The sequence below is a fragment of the Rattus norvegicus genome, chromosome 2 (genome assembly GCF_036323735.1).
Source record: "Rattus norvegicus strain BN/NHsdMcwi chromosome 2, GRCr8, whole genome shotgun sequence".
Lineage (NCBI taxonomy): Eukaryota > Metazoa > Chordata > Mammalia > Rodentia > Muridae > Rattus > Rattus norvegicus.
The window spans coordinates 234463870-234482063 of record NC_086020.1 but is presented as its reverse complement, the minus strand read 5'-3'; the positions used below and the strand labels follow the sequence as shown (position 1 = coordinate 234482063).

The following is an 18194-nucleotide window of genomic DNA, read 5'->3' as shown; positions in this document are numbered from 1 at the left end:
AATAGTACATCTGTATATTGTCCAAAATATAATTTTCCAAAGTCTGAAATCAAATGGCACTCATTTCTTCCACATGAATTTTTTGGTTTCTGTTATTGTTGAAGGGGAAGCTTAGTAAAGATGTCGCTGCAGCACTGTGGAGACAGTGGGGCTAGTGGGGAGACTATGAAGACTGGGTCTGGAAGCTCATGTATTCTCTCAAAAGCAGAAGGCTTCCCAAGCACACTGGGCTTCTTAGCAAGTCACTGGGAAGTCTGTCCTTCCTCATGCCAAGCCCTTCCTGCGAGATGTCCATGGTGGTTGTTACATTGTAACAGAGTGTTAGTCCCCTGCACTTCTACCTCAGCCACACAGCCAGACAGCTGAGTCTGCTGGCCTTTTTCTAATTATGTTCTAGCTACACAGCCTTATTCATACCCTACAGTTTTCTTTGATTCTAAATTCAAATTCAAAATAAAGGAAAATGAAGCAGGAGCCGGTATACTCAGCCAGTATTGCCCTACTCAGATCTTGTTACCCAGCCCTTTTGCACTGTACTTTTACTCTATCCAGATTATATTTTTCCTGTCATTTACAATTTCCTGTAAGCTTCTGCTTTGTAGTATACATTCTAGACAGTGGTGGCATCTCTATACAGAAGCTGTTGTTCTGTATGGTGCTTTGCAACTCCGTTCTATCTCTAGCCTACTTTCCTAAATTACACAGGATGTTAAAGGTTGAAGAAACCTGACAATTCATGGCATAAATTATACTGATAGTATATCTGGGTCATAGATAACCTCTCAATTTGGGAAGAGTGTTCACAGGGAACAGTGCAAAGTAACAAAAAGGCTCTTGTCTCCGAAGCCTTGTAGAACTCCAAGAGACTTATCCTAACGCTGTGGTTTCACATTCTATACCATATCTCATACTTCTAATTTATTTCCGTTTGACATACAGACTAGAGATGGGGAATGAGAAGTCAATTAGTGAGTTAGTTTTAATAGATTTGCTAGAACAGATAGCAAAAGAATGAAGTGCCTGGGTCTGCCTTCCACACTGCACTGTCCCATCCGTGTGAAGAACAGACAGTGCTCCATCACTGGAGTCTGTGCCGCTTCAGTCTGCGTCATCTATAACCCTTGGCCTCGTACATCTTCTTGATCCTTAACAAGTCTTCCTGCTCAAAATAGTGGAGGAAGAGAGAAGGCAGTAGACTTCTATTCCCTTGATTTGACAAAGAAAGCATAGATCTACATTACCAATCCTTAGCTTGTTCTTCCAGTTTATCTCTAAAACATACTTCAAGGTATTTCAACTTTATGCATGCATATGCATGCATGATGTATGTGTGTGCATGCATGAGTGCTGGTGCTCACAGGTGTGTGAACCTATGTATACCATGCAGACACCAGAAGGGAAGGTTGGGGACCCTGTTCTATCACTTTCCATCTATTCCTTAGAGACAAGATTTGTCATTAAGTATGGAGCTATCATATTTTAGCTAGGCTGGCTGGCACGTGGACCCTATCAATCTTCTTGTTAGCCCTTCCCAACCTTAGCACTGCAGTTACTGGCGCCTACAGCCACACTTGACAGCACAACTCTTCATGCTGCAGGGCATGGGCTCCAGCCCCTAAAATACGTAAACTTCTAACAAATGGAATATAAATAGTATTAGTAATCAATTATGACTATACCACTGGTAATCTTAAAATATTTATATTCTCATGGTTTTAATTCCAAGGTATTTTTGCCATACTAATTACAAGGTAGAAATGAGGTGAAGTCCTGGAATCATATATCAAAAGTTTTATTTTCTCATTCTTTCTTTTGCTGACAATGAGTTTGTATTAACCACACATTGTCACTGTGACAAAACACATGAGGAAAATCATCTCAAAGGAGGAAAAGTTTTAGTTTAGCTTACAGTTTCAGAGTTTAGAATTCAGTCATTTGTCCCAGTTGTTTTTAGACTAAGCATGAGATACACGTTATAATAGAAGCACATTAAAGAAGATGGCTGTTCACCTCCTGACATCCAAAAGCAAAGAAAGGATGGGATGCCAATATATATTTCAATTGTACACCCCCAGTAACCTCCTCACTAAAGCCCTACCTCCTAAAGTTTGGCCTACTTCCCAGAAGCTCTCCCATCACTGGGGATAAACCTTGAGCATACTGCACAGGGACACTAGGGATGACTGTCACTTAAGTCATGTAAGAATAGCACTTCTGCAGGTTCTGTTGTGACTAATGTTTATTTCATGTTGTAGATTTATAAATGTTTTCATTTTCATCAACTAGTTTTATAATTTAAAGTCACAATTTATTATGTATACTAGGGACTTACATAATAAGATGCTTATTTTCACAAATTGAAAATCTTTATATAAAAGAAATAATTTATTATAGAACCTGAAGGCAAATACACTTATATTGTATTGTGGGCAATCTGCATAATTCCTAAAAACAAAACAGTAGAAGAATCTGGTGCTTTCTAATTAAAATGTACATAAATTATAACATTGCAGAAATCAGTTCATGACTTGATTCCAACTTATAAACTATTATCTAAGGTATATTTAGTAGTAAGTTGTTAAAACTGTGTTTTCTCATGTAAATATTATTTCTGACCATAGTGTATATTCTCCTGTGGATATGAAATCAGGTTTACTTAACTTGTCCTTATGGTCTCGTTATTCAAGTCACAATTAATTTGCTTTTTGGAATATATCTTTTTAAAATTACAGTAAATCAACATTTTTCTATACAAAACATAGGTTAAACGCCCCCACCTCCACTTAACACAGACTGCTGTGCTCACTAGTGTTACTGTCTCTTGGTAATCTTTTGAAAATTCAGTGCCTTAATGTTCTTTTGGCAGTTATATACAGCATATGGCAACATAAGGACATAAGAAGGCAGTTAGTGCTAGACCCTTTCTGGCCAAGTGTGGGTCAAAGACCTGGGTTTGCGACATGGGTTTTCTGAGGCACACAGTGAGACATCTTAGCAGCAGGCCACCAGGCAATGGCATGTGGAGAAGAGAGCTGAAAGAATGAGGTTCTAAGTAGAAGACGAGTTTCTGTGATTATTGATTATTCTTAGTGTGGGTTCTGTGGGTTCACTCCTTGACCTTTAGAAATGCATTAGCAGAGATTGAATATAAGTTTAAATTAAAACTGGTAAGTTTGATAAAAGTAATATATAATTTAAAAATACTACAAAGTTTTGTTTTAAATAGTGTGATTTTAGTGTGTAATTTGTTTATTGTATTTGTATTTCATATATTTTATTCAAGTGTGTGTCCAATGATGTCTTTTCTGTTTGTTTGTTTGTTTTTTTTTAATTATCTTAGTCACGTGAACTGGAAATTTCAGTTTATTGGCGTGATTGGAGATCTCTGTGTGCTGTAAAATTTCTGAGGTTAGAAGATTTTTTAGACAACCAGCGGCATGGCATGTGTCTCTATTTGGAACCACAGGGTACTTTGTTTGCAGAGGTAATACATGTATTTTATGTAATGTGCATCACTACAGTAGAAATTGTGTGTGTTGGCAGCATGATGTAGATGTGGCAAGAGTGTCAGGCTGAGCGACAGATATGTCCCTTGACTGCTCTGCTACATAAGGGCCTTGAGGAAACTCCTCTTTAGGTCTGTGCTCTCATCTGGTCAGTGGAGGGGTTGGGCTGATTGTAGCTAAAATGCCTTTACGTTCTCCAGCTTAGGGATCTAATAGATTATGTGAGCCATAGTCAATACAGTGTATTTCCTTTATTGCAGGTTACTTTTTTTAATCCAGTTATTGAAAGACGACCAAAACTCCAAAGACAAAAGAAAATTTTTTCAAAACAACAAGGTAATTACTAAGGATGACGCATAACATTTTATTTATAGAAAAATCCAACTATCATTTTGAAAGTAATTGTGGTTTCTTTCTTCTCAGTTGTTCACTTCTAACAATTTTTAAAGAAGGATTTAAACACACCCTTAAGTGGAATAACCGAATCCATTACTCCATGTCTTTGCTTTGTTTTTAGACCGTCTAGAAGTCTATGTGACCTCAAATTCTGCTCTCTTTAAGGATGATCTTAAAATAATCCCCTTGCCTCTGTCCCAAGTGCTTGGATTATGGGCATGCACCACTATGCCTGAGTTCCTCACTGAATTTCAGAAACAATCAATTCACAACTGTCTTATCATTTCCCATCCACTCTGCTTTCCTAGCTGGTTTGAAGCAAACTCATATATCACTAAGTCCTATTGTTCATTATCACAGGTGACTTAAACTTTAACCACATGTAATACTAGAGTTAAGGAAAAATTCAAACTCAATCTATTTTTAAAAACTATTTGTGCTATTTACACTAGTCTTTACTAGAAAACAAAATAGTTTAAAACTAGATTTTAAGTTACAAATCATATTTGTTCTTCATAAATTATAAACTGATGAATTATGAATTTTTTAAATTATGGCTTTCAGTAATGTATAAAGAAATTACTTATCATGCTTTCGTTATTCACTATGTCTACAGGCAAAACATTTCTCAGAGCCCCTCAAATGAATATTAATATTGCCACTTGGGGAAGGCTAGTGAGACGAGCTATTCCCACAGTAAATCATTCTGGCACGTTCAGCCCTCAGACTCCTGTGCCCGCTACAGTGCCAGTGGTGGATGCACGCACTCCTGAACTCGCACCTCCAGCCAGGTACTTGTCTTAGAAGGCTTGAGTATATTTTACATAGCCATTGCTATGATGTCTAACATGTGTTACAATGGTTGTGTTCAGTCCCAGTCTTTCTAAGTAGAATTGCAAAACTATTGCTCCTTGTTTAAAATAAGTTAGTTTGCTTTTATTTTGCAGCTTCTTAAAAATAAAGACTTTATTTCAGTTTCAGTAAATTGCTTTGTCTTCTATAAGTGATTCTACAGTAACCAAATTGGACTTTGATCTTGAACCTGAAGCTCCTCCAGCCCCACCACGTGCTTCTTCCCTTGGAGAGATAGATGACTCTTCTGAATTGAGAGTTTTGGATATACCTGGACAGGCAAGGCACTCTAAACATTCCTTGTACAATTTTTTCTTAAAATAAGACCATTATAGTGGCTAAACAGTATGTGTTTATGTTTTTTTTGTTCTTTTTCTAATTTATGAGTAAATTTTCTCAGGTAGATGAAATTGATAGGAGTTAGTCCCTTTTTTCCTGTTGGAACACTGTTACCTTTAGCCTCTGTTCTCAGAGGCCAAAAGGAATGCAATGGATTGCATACATTAGAAGATGGTGTGCCGGGGGTGGGGTGGGGAGCTGTTTGTTTGTTTGATTGTTTAACAAGAAGAACAAATGAGCCAATCTGAAACTTTTTCTCAAATGCTTCTGACTTTTATTAAATAATGTATTTACTGAAGTGTCCTAGTTTAATGAGCACTTGATATTTTACAGGGTTCAGAAACTGTTTTCGATATTGAGAATGACAGAAATAACATGCGTCCAAAATCCAAATCTGAATATGAGCTTAACATTCCTGACTCAAGTCGAAGCTGTTGGAGTGTTGGAGAACTTGAGGACAAGAGGTGAGGGATGCGTGGTCACAGTGCTTTGCTGCCCTGGGCCGGTGTCTGTAGTTGAATTGATCGCCTCATTTTTTTATTTTTATTTATTTATTTACTTGATTTTACACTCTAGATTTTATTCTCCTCCGAGTCTACCCTCCAACTGTTCCATATCCCATATCTCCTCCCACCACCCCTGTCCCCATGAGGATGTCACCACCCCACCCACCCCACCAGACCTCTAAACTCCCTGGGGCCTCCAGTCTCTTGAGGGTTAGGTGCATCTTCTCTGACTAAACCCAGACCCTGGAGTCCTCTGCTATATTTGTGTTGGAGGCTTCATCTCATGCTGTCTGGCTGGTGATCCAGAGTCTGAGGGATCTCAGGAGTCCAGGCTAATTGAGACCGCTCACCTGTTTCCATTCTTTCTGCTGGCCCTCAGGCTTCAGTCCTTTTCCTCCCCACCCAATACCAGATCATATTCCCCTCTCCTCCCATGCCTCCTTTGCTCCCCTCTTGTGGTTGCTTTCTTCACCCTCTAAAGTGGAACTGAGGGATCCTCAATTGTGCCCTTGAGCTTGTTGACCTTTTTGAGTTCTGTGACTGTATCTTGGGGATTCTGTACTGTTTTTTTCTTCTTTTTTGGCTAATATCCTCTTATTAGTGAGTACATACCATGCTTGTCCTTTTGAATCTGAGTTACCTCACTCAGGATGATATTTTCTAGTTCCATCCATTTGCCTGCAAAACTCAGGATGTCCTTGTTCTTAATAGCTATGGCTACATTTTCTGTATCCATTCTTCTGTCGTGGGACATAGGGGTTCTTTCCACCTTCTGGCTATCATAAATAAGGCTGCTATGAACATAGTGGCATGGTGGGGCATCTTTGGGGTATATTCCCAAGAGTGATATTGCTGGGTCTTTAGGTAGATCTATTTCCAGTTTTCTGAGGAACCTCCAAATTGATTTCCAGTATGATTTTATCAGTTTGCAATCCCACCAACAATGAGGGAGTGTTCCTTTTCACATCCTCGCCAACATGTGTTATCACCTGAGGTTTTGATCTTAGCCATTCTGATTGGTGTGAGGTAGAATCTCAGGGTCATTTTGATTTACATTTCTCTGTTCACTAAGGACTTTGAACATGTCTTTAGGTGCTTGTTATCCATTCAAGAGTCCTCTGTTATGAATTCTTGGTTTAGTTCTATATCCCAGTTTTTAATAGGGTCATTTGTTCTTTTGGTGTTTAGCTTCTTGAGTTCTTTATATATTTTGGATATTAGCCCTCTCTCGGATATGAGGTTAGTGAAGATTTTTTTTTTCCCAATCTGTAGATTGCCGATTTGTCTTATTGACTATGTCTTCTGCCTCACTGAAGCTTGATTGCCTCACTTTTAATCATTGCTGTTACAGATCTCAACAGAGGTTTCAGTTTAATCTACAAGACTTCAGGTGCTGTGCTGTCTTGGGGAGAGGACACTTTGGAAAGGTAATCTGTCAGCACTTTAGGAATACATATAGATTAGAAATTCTAATAGAACTCAATTATTTTATTCTTATTTCAGGTGCTGTTGGCAGAATATAAACACACAAATGAAATGTTTGCAATAAAAGCCTTAAAGAAAGGGGACATTGTGGCACGAGATGAAGTAGACAGGTCAGTTTTTAAACTGAAGTTTTTCCTTGTGGTTAGAGATTAAGAGAGTAGATAGCAGAGATCTGAGTTCCTAGAAATATTGGATGATGCTAAATTTATCTATATGGCAAAATATAAACAGACATTAATTAAATGGTGTTTCTCTTTTCAGTCACTTCTTTCCCTTAAGCCAGGTTTGTTGATACCAAGTAAAGACAGGGAAATGTTTAAACTAATTCCATTATATTTTAAAAGGTTACAATGTTTATAAAATATTAAAATAGAATTGTTACTGATTTGTGACTTACTTAGTAAAACTAATCACATTTAGCCTGTGAAGCTGATTAAATGCTATGTCCTGATAATCCACAAGTAACTCAATGGTTAATATAGTCTGCTATTTGAAATATATCTATGAATTTTCCCTTCTATGTGATAGAAGTTATAGTTACTGCAGAAAGGTTTGTTGGAGGGGATGACTGGGAAGGGAGCAGTGGTAGGATGTAAAGTGAATAAGTAAAAAATAAAATTAAAATGAAAATTACAGTGTTTACTATATATATGTGCACACATGTAGAGGCATATGGCATACATGTTGAGACCAGGGACAGCTTATGAGCATGTGAGTCCTGGGGGTCAAATCAAGTTGTTGACTTTCTTAACAAGCGCTTTTTCCTGTTGAGCCATCTTGCTAGACCTCCCTTTATGTTTTTTCTCCTTAAAATCCATCCTTTTCTTTTTCCTTTGTATTTGTTTGTTTGCTTGCTTGTTTGTTTGTTTTTTCCAGTCAGGGTCTCTCTACACAGTTCTGTCCTGGAACTCACTGTCCCTGGCCTTGGACTCACAGAGATCCACCTCCCTTTGTCCTACTAGTTCTGGGTTCAAAGGTGTGCATCCTAAATCCCGGCTTACATTCCATTTTCATTACTATTATCATCGTGTGTGAGTTTTTGGTGCACTGCCATGGGTAGCAAGAATTGAACCTGAGTCTCTTGGGAGAAAACCAATGCTCTTAATGACTGAGCCATTTCTTCAGTTCGCTACTTTGTGCTTTTAAAATCATATTTTTTAGTATAGAGCCTTACCTTCCAAAGAGTTTAATAATGGAAATTATCATGGATACATGTTTATATGGCTATTAAAATGCAAGGACTTTAGAAATAAAAGATTCACATTCAAGAATATATTTTAATATGATTCATACACATATATGTGGACTTATTTTATGAAAATGACATGTTTATCAGAAAGGCTTTCATGTGATAACTTAGTAGTACTTATTTTAGACCACTAAGAATCTTTATGGAAAGTACACCTGCAGAGACTGGACAGATGGCTCAGCTGGGAAGAACACTTGTTTGTCTTCCAGAGGATCCAGGTTTGGTTACCACCTCCTACCTCAAGCAGCTCTGCCAGTAACACATGTTTCAGGAGTCTGACTCTCCTAACTCCCACCAGCCTCTGGACACACATAGTGCACATAAACTCATAGAAGTTCACACCTATGCCTGAAAAATGATAACTGTATCTTTTTGAAAAATAGAACTCATTTATTTCCTGAAACAATAAGAAACTAGTTATATTATGAGCATCCATAATCTAAAGAAAAATCTAAAACCTGAAATGCTCAAAATCTAAACTTTTTTTAACTGAAGGTGTGATGCCAAAATCTATCATTTAGTGTTCAGAAATATTTCATACACAATTATTTAAAATATTATTGTAAAATTACTTTTAGATTTTTGATATATGGTACATTTAAAACTGATAAATTTTATATTGAGACCTGTGACCCATTGCAATGCTATGTCTTTTTATCTGTGATCAGAAACAGCTCTGGCCTCAAGCATTTCAGACATTAAAGTGTATTTAGTCTATCCTATTGTGTTATCCTGATGGTATATATAGATTTTTCCTTCATTGTTACTATGTTGAACCAGATTGTTGCAAAAAGATGCTTTCTAATTAACTCAAGAAGAGTAATCCTAATCCAAAGGTCAGAGGCTAGAACCAGAGCCAGATTCTAGGCCATCATTGCTGGTGAAATTGAACCTAGCTTTAAATAAAGTGACCCAATTTATTTCAGTTTTAAACTTTTCTAGTTTTAGATATCATGGAAACAGAGCTCACATATGAAAACTAAGAGGGGGTTCAGAAATGCTAAGTAAAGCACACTCTTGGAGAAATTTAGGGAAGGTAGTACAAAGAAAGGTAATTTTAAAATGTTACCATGTCTAGAAGACCTCATGAGAAGAATCCGTTCAAACAGTACTCCTGTTGGAGCTGGGGAGCTGACTCAGGCTCAGAGCACCAGCTGCTCTCCACAGGGCTGGGTTCAGTTGCAGCACCCACAGGCCAGCTCACAGTTGTCTGTAACTTCAGTTCTGAGGGATCCAGCGCCCTCACGAAGGCGTACATATAAGTCAATCAATCAATCAATCAATCAATCAATCAATCAGTCTTTTTTTAAAGGCCACTATATATCTTAAATGATATATAACTTGAAAGTATGGCTAGAAAATAAGCTAGTTATAACTAGCAAAATCCTTTATATTTATAGTTTATCCTTGTAATAATTCCATTGAGATCTTTGTTATTCCATGTTACTCTTTTCGTTGTTGTTGTTGTTGTTGTTGCTGCTGCTGTTTTGGGGAGGACAAAGATTCTATGTGGCCTAGGCTGGCCTGTAGCTTGCATTTGTCCTGCCTACATGTACAGAGACTACAGGTATTCAGTTGTTCCCCCCTAACCCCCATTCCATTGATCACCCCTCTCTAAATTTGTTCTGTAGTCTAGGTTATATTATTTTTATAATATTTTACTTTGAAACATGCCATTTTGCATAGATTACAATAAATTACAAGTTAGTTTCTTTAAATTATACATAAATTATAGATGAAAACTAAAGTAATTCGTCACACCCAGTTTTATCACCTAATTTTCCTACCACTGTCCTGACACTTACCCACCTCTTCCATCACGGGCACTGTTGTAACTGCTCACGCTGGCTCTTATCAAGTGACATTAAATAGAATAGTAGAACCATTAAATATAACAGTAGAACCAGAAGTTGTTTGGGTGTTTTGGGGTGTGTGTTTGTGTGCGTGCGCGCATTACAGGACAAAGCTTTTCAGGTTATATGGTGATCAATCCTAAAACTTTAGTTTTATTAACAGTTTGATTTTCTACTAAGATATTCATTTATTTCTTTTAAAAATTGATATAAACATTATTCTTTAATATCTTTTTAGTGACTGAGCTCTGAACAAAACCGGTCACTTAGGGAAATAAGACATAAAAAAGCATTTTTAATAAAGAAGACTAGATATGTTTAACCTTAAAATAAACATTATAGTCAGCAGTTTATTAGAAAAATATCATTATATACTGATAAATCTAGGGCTGGGTATGTGTGTGTGTGCGTGCGTGCGTGCGTGCGTGCGTGTGTGTGTGTGTGCGTGCGCATGTGTGCGTTTTAAGAAATTGGATTTATACTGTTCTATAGCAATTGCAGGATACAGCATTTAAAGTTTGAGGAGTTGACAAGATGGCTCAGTAGGTAAAAGTGCGTGCCCCATATCTGGCAACTGAAAACCTGAGTTTATCCTTGGGACATTGCAGAAGGAGACAACCAGCTCTCACAAGTTGCCCTCTGATGACTACATATATGTATGCAGCAGGACATGTACCAACACACATATTCAAATGCACAAAAAAATACATGAATGTAATTAGAAATATTAAAGTATGAATAAGGTTGAATCGTTGTATATTTTAAATTTTCTAGTCATTAATAATGTACTGAGAGAAAATACTTTATCTTTCGTGAGGGGCAGGTTGGGGTTTGTTGGTGGGTTGGTTTGTTATTTGCGTTTTTTTGAGACAGGTCTCTACATAGCCCTGGCTGTCGTGGAATAACTCACTGTATAAACCAGGCTGTCCTCCAGCTTACAGGGATTTGGCTGGTTCTGTGTCCCGAGTGCTATGATTAAAGATATATGTCTGACAGTTTACCATTTTTTAAAAATGCCCAAAAGGAAATGTGTTTCTAATAGCAGTAGTTTACCTTGACATTGGGATGCTTCCATATTGTGTAGAACAACAAAAATCAAAGTATAAGCATTTAAGAATACTTTATGATGATGACCATAATAATGTGTGGGCGTACCCAGGGAGGTGTAGGAAGTCCATGGTGTTGTAAACCTTTATGTCCCAGGCATTGGCAGCTGGCTGCCCACTGAGACAGTGCATTGACTGTGACTTCTTCATTTTCAAATAAAAGTATTAAAGCTTTTTTAAAAAGAGTATCCTTTTTTAACCTGTTTCAATAGAAATGAAGTTTGCTTAGTATTGGAAATTTATATTATTTCTTAACAAGGTTTATCTACTGGTCCCTATTTTGATCAGGTACTAAAAGTTAATAAACTAATTCAAGCTTCATTTGAATAATACTTGACATACTTTTACTTTGAGTTTTAAGTAAAATTAATCTATTAAATACTTTCGGGAGAAGGAAAATTGTTTTGCTTTTGCTGTTTAGGCAACAAAAATGTTCCAAATTCAGAGATTTCTGCCATGTTCCTTTTAAGAATCCATCCTGATGTTACAGAGATTGCTACAGGCATTTTTATGATAGCACAGAAAATTGTGTGGTTCTCAAAGGGTTTCCTTTTGAAACATGTTGTAGAATTCTCTTTGTTTTCCAGTCATTCTTCTGGATTAAATTTTTATAAGTATATAAGCATCTCTCAGCATCCCATTTTATGAGCTAAAAATTTGAATACTCAAACTAATGAATTATAAATGCTGTCCTTGAAATTACCATGGTCACGAACTTTATTTACGTACTGGGTTTCAATAAGTAAATACCTATAATAACTAGTAATAAAATAACTATTATAACTAGTAATTATATTTTTATAAATTTACGCTTACAGTAATGTAATATAATTTACACTAACTATAATTACTAGCCCCATTTGTACCAGGTGTATATATTCATGAATTTGCATAATCTTTAAGTTTCGCTGTACATATTTTTAATGTTTATTAATATATTTTCAGTTACCATTATATATGAAATAGAACATTTCTTATAATATTTCAAAAAATGTTTTTATAATTTTTAAATTCATAAAAGTTTAAAAGTTTATTTCAAGTTTTGGTTATTGTTTTTTCTTACAGCTTGATGTGTGAAAAAAGAATTTTTGAGACTGTGAACAGTGTCCGGCATCCTTTCCTAGTGAACCTGTTTGCATGTTTCCAAACCAAAGAGCATGTTTGCTTTGTGATGGAGTACGCTGCTGGTGGGGACCTGATGATGCACATCCACACTGACGTCTTCTCTGAACCCAGAGCTGTGTGAGTGTTAGGATCCGTCTCACTCTTCACAGCTCCAGGTTTTCTGGAATAAAAAAAAAAAAACTGTGACGTTTAGATCCTTTCTTCTTCCCTATTGAAACAGAGACCCAGTAAGAAGTACTATTTTCCTAATTTCATACCTTTTACATGCAGGAAACCTAGGAACGTTCTCCTATATATATCCTCCATGCTAAGACTTAGCAAGATTACATATTTACCCCATTCTTCCCTAATCATGCAGCCATTTCTAGTACCCAGCTCTGGACCAAATTTTCCATTTCTGAGGCTCATAAAAACATCTCAACTAGCATCTCAAGTTGCTTCTCCTCTCTGTGTCTCTACCATTTTCCAGGACTGCTACTCTTGCAGACCTCCTCATCTTAAGTAGCAAGCTTCTCTTCTGTGTTGTTGAAGCTAGACTGCAGGGTGCCTTCTTGGTTCTCTTTGTCAACTGGCGTTCATAAGGCAGTTCCCTCTCACACATTTGATGCTCCATGCAAGCATTGGAGGTGTGTACAGCCATAGTTTTACAGCCTTCAGTCTGCAGATAGGAAAGCCAGAATTACTCCTAATGCACAGTAAAGTATTTTAAAAGCAAATTGGGTATTTAGTACTTAAACGTTTTTTCTTTATTTTCTGTGTGAGTACCTACATGTATGTCTGCACTACATGCACAGAGTGCCCATAGAAGGCAGAAGATGGAGGAGGGGCTCTGTAGGTACTTTAAAAATTTTAAGGTGGAAGGCAAAGTCAGACCCTCTATTCAGATGGTCACAGGAAGATCCTGACTTTAGGCCAGCCTGAACTACATAGTACCATTATCGAAAAAAATTGTATTAAAATATACCATAAAACATACAAAATAAAAAGCACTTTTTGTTTTGTACGTTTGGTTTTCATTTTAAAGAAATAACAGAAAACAAATAAACCAAACAGAAAACAAAAAAAAAACAAACAGAAAACAAATAAACAGAAAACAAAATAAACAGAAAACAAAAAAACCCAAACAAAACAAAACCAAAACCCCTCTGTTAAGCTTTGTATCCTGCTCCTCTTCCACGACTCCATCCTGGGCATGAGCTAGAGCAGAGTCTGCACTGGGGTCCCATGAGCAGCGTCCACGGCACTCTTCTCTCTCTCACAGGCCAGGCCGCATTTGCTGACAAAGCTGCTGCTCTGCCACCCTTTCTCTCCGTCTCTGTCACACACCACAAGTCCTCTTGGGCCCTCAGTGAATCTACTCAGCCAAATGGATCCCATTCAGTGCTATTGCTATACATCCCTTCATTGTAAAATTCATTCCAATAGCACAATATATTGTAGATAGTAGGAATAAATACATATTTTAGGACTTAACCATGAAATTATTCATAGAAGTGTAAAACAGTTCAAGAGCAATGAAGTTTATTATACATTTGATTTAATTCTTTCAACAGATTTTATGCAGCATGTGTAGTTCTTGGATTGCAATATTTACATGAACACAAAATTGTTTATAGGTAAGTATATTTTTCTTTTACTGGATTTTTTTATTTACATTTAAAATGTTATCCCTTTCCCAGTTTTCGCTCCAGAAACCACTCATCCCATCTCCCCTCCCCCTGCCTCCATGAGGGTGCTCCCTGACCCACCCACCTACTCCATCCCACCTCCCCACCCTGACATTCCCCTAGACTGGGCATCGAACCTTAACAGGACCAAGGGCAAGGGCCTCTCCTCCCATTGATGTCTGACAATGCCATCCTCTGCTACATATGTGGCTGGAGGCATGGGTCCCTCCATGTGTACTCTTTGGTTAGTGGTTTAGTCCTGGGGAGCTCTGGGGGGTCTGGTTGGTTGATATTACTGTTCTTCCTATGGGGTTGCAAACCCTGTCAGCTCCATCAGTCCTTTTTCTAACTCCTTCATTGAGGACCCTGTTCTCATTTCAATGGTTGGCTGCCAGCATTCACCTCTGTGTTCGTCATGCTCTGGCAGAGCCTCTCAGGAGACAGCTACATCAGGTTGCTGTCAGCAAGTACTTCTTGGCATCTGCAGTAGTGTCTGGGTTTGGTGTCTGTATGTGGGCTGGATCTCCAGGTGGGGCAGTCTCTGGATGGCCTTTCTTTTCAGTCTCTGCTCCACACTCTCTTCGTATTTCCTCCTATGGGTATTTTTGTTCCCCCTTCTATGAAGTACTGAAGCATCCACACTTTGGTCTTGCTTCTTCTTGAGCTTCTTATGGTCTGTGAATTATAGCTTGAGTATTCCAAGATTTGGGGCTAATATCCACTTACCAGTGAGTGCATACCATGTGTGTGTTCTTTTGGGATGGGGTGACCTCACTCAGAATGATATTTTCTAGTTCAGTCCATTTGCCTGTCATTTTCATGAAGTCATTGTTTTTAATGGCTGAATAGTACTCCATTGTGTAAATTACCGCATTTTCTGTATCCATTCTGCTGTTGAAGGACATCTGGGTTCTTCCCAGCTTCTGGCTATTATTAATAAGGCTGCTGTGAACATAGTGGAGCATGTGTCCTTGTTATATGTTGGAACATCTTTTGGGTATATTCCCAGGAGTGATATATCTGGGTCCTCAGGTAGTACTATGTCCACTTTTCTGAGGAACTGACAGACTGATTTCCACAGTGGTTGTACCAGCTTGCAATCCCATCAACAATGGAAGAGTGTCCCTCTTTCTCCACATCCTCACCAACATCTGCTGTCACCTGAGTTTTTAATCTTAGCCATTCTGAATGGTGTGAGGTGGAATCTTAGGTTGTTATGACTTGCATTTCCCTGATGACTGAGGATGTTGAACATTTCTTTAAGTGCTTCTCGGCCATTCCATATTCCTCAGCTAAGAATTCTATGCTTAGCTCTGTACCCCATTTTTAATATGGCTATTTGATTTTTCCGGAGTCTAACTTCCTGAGTTCTTTGTATGTTGGATATTAGCCCTCTATCAGATGTAGGATTGGTAAAGATCTTTTCCCAACCTGTTAGCTGCCATTTTGTCCTAATGACAGTGTCAGAAAGTTCCCTTTATCAATTCTTGATTTTAGAGCATAAGCGATTGGTGTTCTGTTTAGGAAATTTTCCCCTGTGCCCATGTGTTCAAGGCTCTTCCCCACTTTTTCTTCTATTGATTTCACTTTATCTAGTCCTTCAGCCACTTGGGACTTGAGCCTTGTACAGGGCAATAAGAATGGATTGATTTGCATTCTTGTACATTCTGACCATCATTTGAAACAGCATCATTTGTTAAAAATGCTGTCTTTTTTCCACTGGATATTTTGGCTCCTTTGTCAAAGACCAAGTGAGTATAGGTCTGTGGGCTCATTTCTGGGTCTTCAATTCTATTACACTGATCTATCTTCCCGTCTCTGTACCAATACCAACAGTTTATCTATCTTGTTGAGATTCTCAAAGAACCAGCTCCTGTTATTATCAGTTTTTGTATAGTTCTTTTTGTTTCCACGTGGTTGATATCAGCCCTGAGTTATTTCCTGCCTTCTACTCCTGGGTGTATTTGCTACATTTAGTTCTAGAGCTTTTAGGTGTGCTGTTAACCTGCTAGTGTATGCTCTCTCCTGTTTTTCTTTGGAAGCACTCAGAGCTATGAGTTTTCCTCTTAGCACCACTTTTGTCGTGTCCCGTAAGTTCGGGTATGTTGTGCCTTTGTTTTCATTAAATTCTAAAAAAGTCTTTAATTTCTATCTTATTTCTTCTTTGACCAAGTTGTCATTGAGTAGAGCATTGTTCAGCTTCCATATACATGTGGGCTTTCTGTCATTTTTGTTGTTATACAGCCTAAGTCTGATAGGATGCATGGGATTATTTCAATCTTCTTGTATCTGTTGAGGCCTGTTTTGTGACCAATTATATGGTCAATTTTGGAGAAGGTACATGAGGTGCTGAGAAGAAGGTATATCCTTTTGTTTTAGGGTGAAATGTTCTGTGAATATCTGTTAAATCCATTTGATTCATAATTTCTGTTAGTTTCACTGTGTCTAGTCTCCCACTCTTATTGTGTTAGGTGCAATGTGTGCTTTGAACTTTAGAAAAGTTTTTTTTTTTTAAAAGGAATGTGGGGGCCCTTGCATTCAGAATCCATCTTCATGGATTTTTCCTTTGAGTTTTTGTTTAAAGTTGATTTTATTTGATATTAGAATGGCTACTCCAGCTTGTTTCTTGGGACTGTTTGCTTGGAAAAAATTTTTCCCAGCCATTTACTTTGAGGAAGTGTTTTTCTTTATCACTGAGGTGAGTTCCCTCTGTGCAGCAAAATGCTGGGTCCTATTTATGTATCCAGTCTGTTAGTCTATGTCTTTGTATTGGAGAATGGAGTCCATTGATGTTGATATTAGGAATCAATGGTTGTTGCTTTCTGTTATTTTAGTTGATAGTGGTGAAATTATATTTGCGTGGCTATCTTCTTATGGGTTAGTTGAAAGAAGATTACTTTCTTGCTTCTTCTAGTATGTAGTTTTCTTGTGTTGGAGTTTTCCATCTATTATCCTTTGTAGGGCTGGATTTATGGAAAGATATTGTGTAAATTTGGTTTTGTCATGGAATATCTTGGTTTCTCCATCTATGTTAATTGAGAGTTTTGCAGGATACAGTAACCTGTGCTGGCATTTGTGTTCTCTTAGGGTCTGTATGACATCTGTCCAGGATCTTCTGGCTTTCATAGTCTCTTGTGAGAAGTCTGGTGTAATTCTGATAGGTCTGCCTTTATATGTTACTTGACCTATTTCCCTTACTGCTTTTAATATTCTTTGTTTTGTGCATTTGGTGTTTTGACTATTATGTGACGGTTGGAATTTCTTTTCTGATCCAATCTATTTGGAGTTCTATAGGCTTTTAGTATGTGCGTGGGCATCTCTTTCTTTAGGTCAGGGAAGTTTTCTTCTATGATTTTGTTGAAAAATATTTACTGGCCCTTTAAGTTGGGAGTCCTCACTCTCTTCTATCCCTATTATCCTTAGGTTTGATCTTCTCATTGAGTCCTGGATTTCCTGGTTGTTTGGGGTTAGGAGCTTTTTGCATTTTGCATTTTCTTTGACAGTTGTGTCAATTCTATGGTATCTTCCGCCCCTGAGAATCTCTCTTTTATCACCTGTATTCTGTTTGTGATGCTTACATCTGTGACTCCTGATCTCTTTCCTAGGTTCTCTATCTCCAGGCTTGTCTTTCTTTGTGATTTCTTTATTGTTTCTATTTCTGTTTTAAGATCCTGGATGGTTTTGTTCAGTTCCTTCACCTATTTGGTTTTGTTTTCCTGTAATTATTTAAGGGATTTTTGTGTTCTTTAAGAAATTCTACCTGTTTACCTGTGTTGTCCTGTACTTATTTAAGGGAATTATTTATGTCTTTCTTAAAGTCTTCTAACATCATCATGAAATGTGATTTTCAATCAGAATCTTACTGTCCCGGTGTGTTGTGTTATCCAGGACTTGCTCTGGTGGGAGAACTGGCTGCTGCTGATGCCAATGACCTTGGTTTCTGTTCCTTAGGTCTTACCCTTGCCTCTTGCCATCTCAGTATCTCTGGTGTTAGCTGTTCTTGATGTCTCTGACAGTGGCTTTATGCTCCTGTAACCTGTGTGTCAGCACTCTTGGAAGACCAGCTGTCTCCCCGCGGGATTTGGGTACAGAGTTGTTACACAGGTCAGC

General features: G+C 37.8%; 1 protein-coding gene across 3 annotated transcripts in view; it reads left to right on the top strand.

The window, feature by feature from the left end:
• Pkn2 (protein kinase N2) overlaps positions 1-18194 on the top strand; it is a 105369-nt gene that overhangs the window by 77306 nt on the left and 9869 nt on the right. For 2 of the 3 annotated variants that reach the window (NM_001105755.2, XM_063281277.1), the window contains exons 9-17: positions 3341-3484; positions 3767-3842; positions 4519-4693; positions 4907-5033; positions 5427-5557; positions 6951-7026; positions 7103-7194; positions 12358-12534; positions 13971-14033. In NM_001105755.2, the coding sequence (NP_001099225.2) occupies positions 3341-3484; positions 3767-3842; positions 4519-4693; positions 4907-5033; positions 5427-5557; positions 6951-7026; positions 7103-7194; positions 12358-12534; positions 13971-14033 (1061 nt within the window). The remainder of the gene's footprint in view (positions 1-3340; positions 3485-3766; positions 3843-4518; positions 4694-4906; positions 5034-5426; positions 5558-6950; positions 7027-7102; positions 7195-12357; positions 12535-13970; positions 14034-18194) is intronic. The other variant, XM_017590603.3, reaches the window with a different exon arrangement.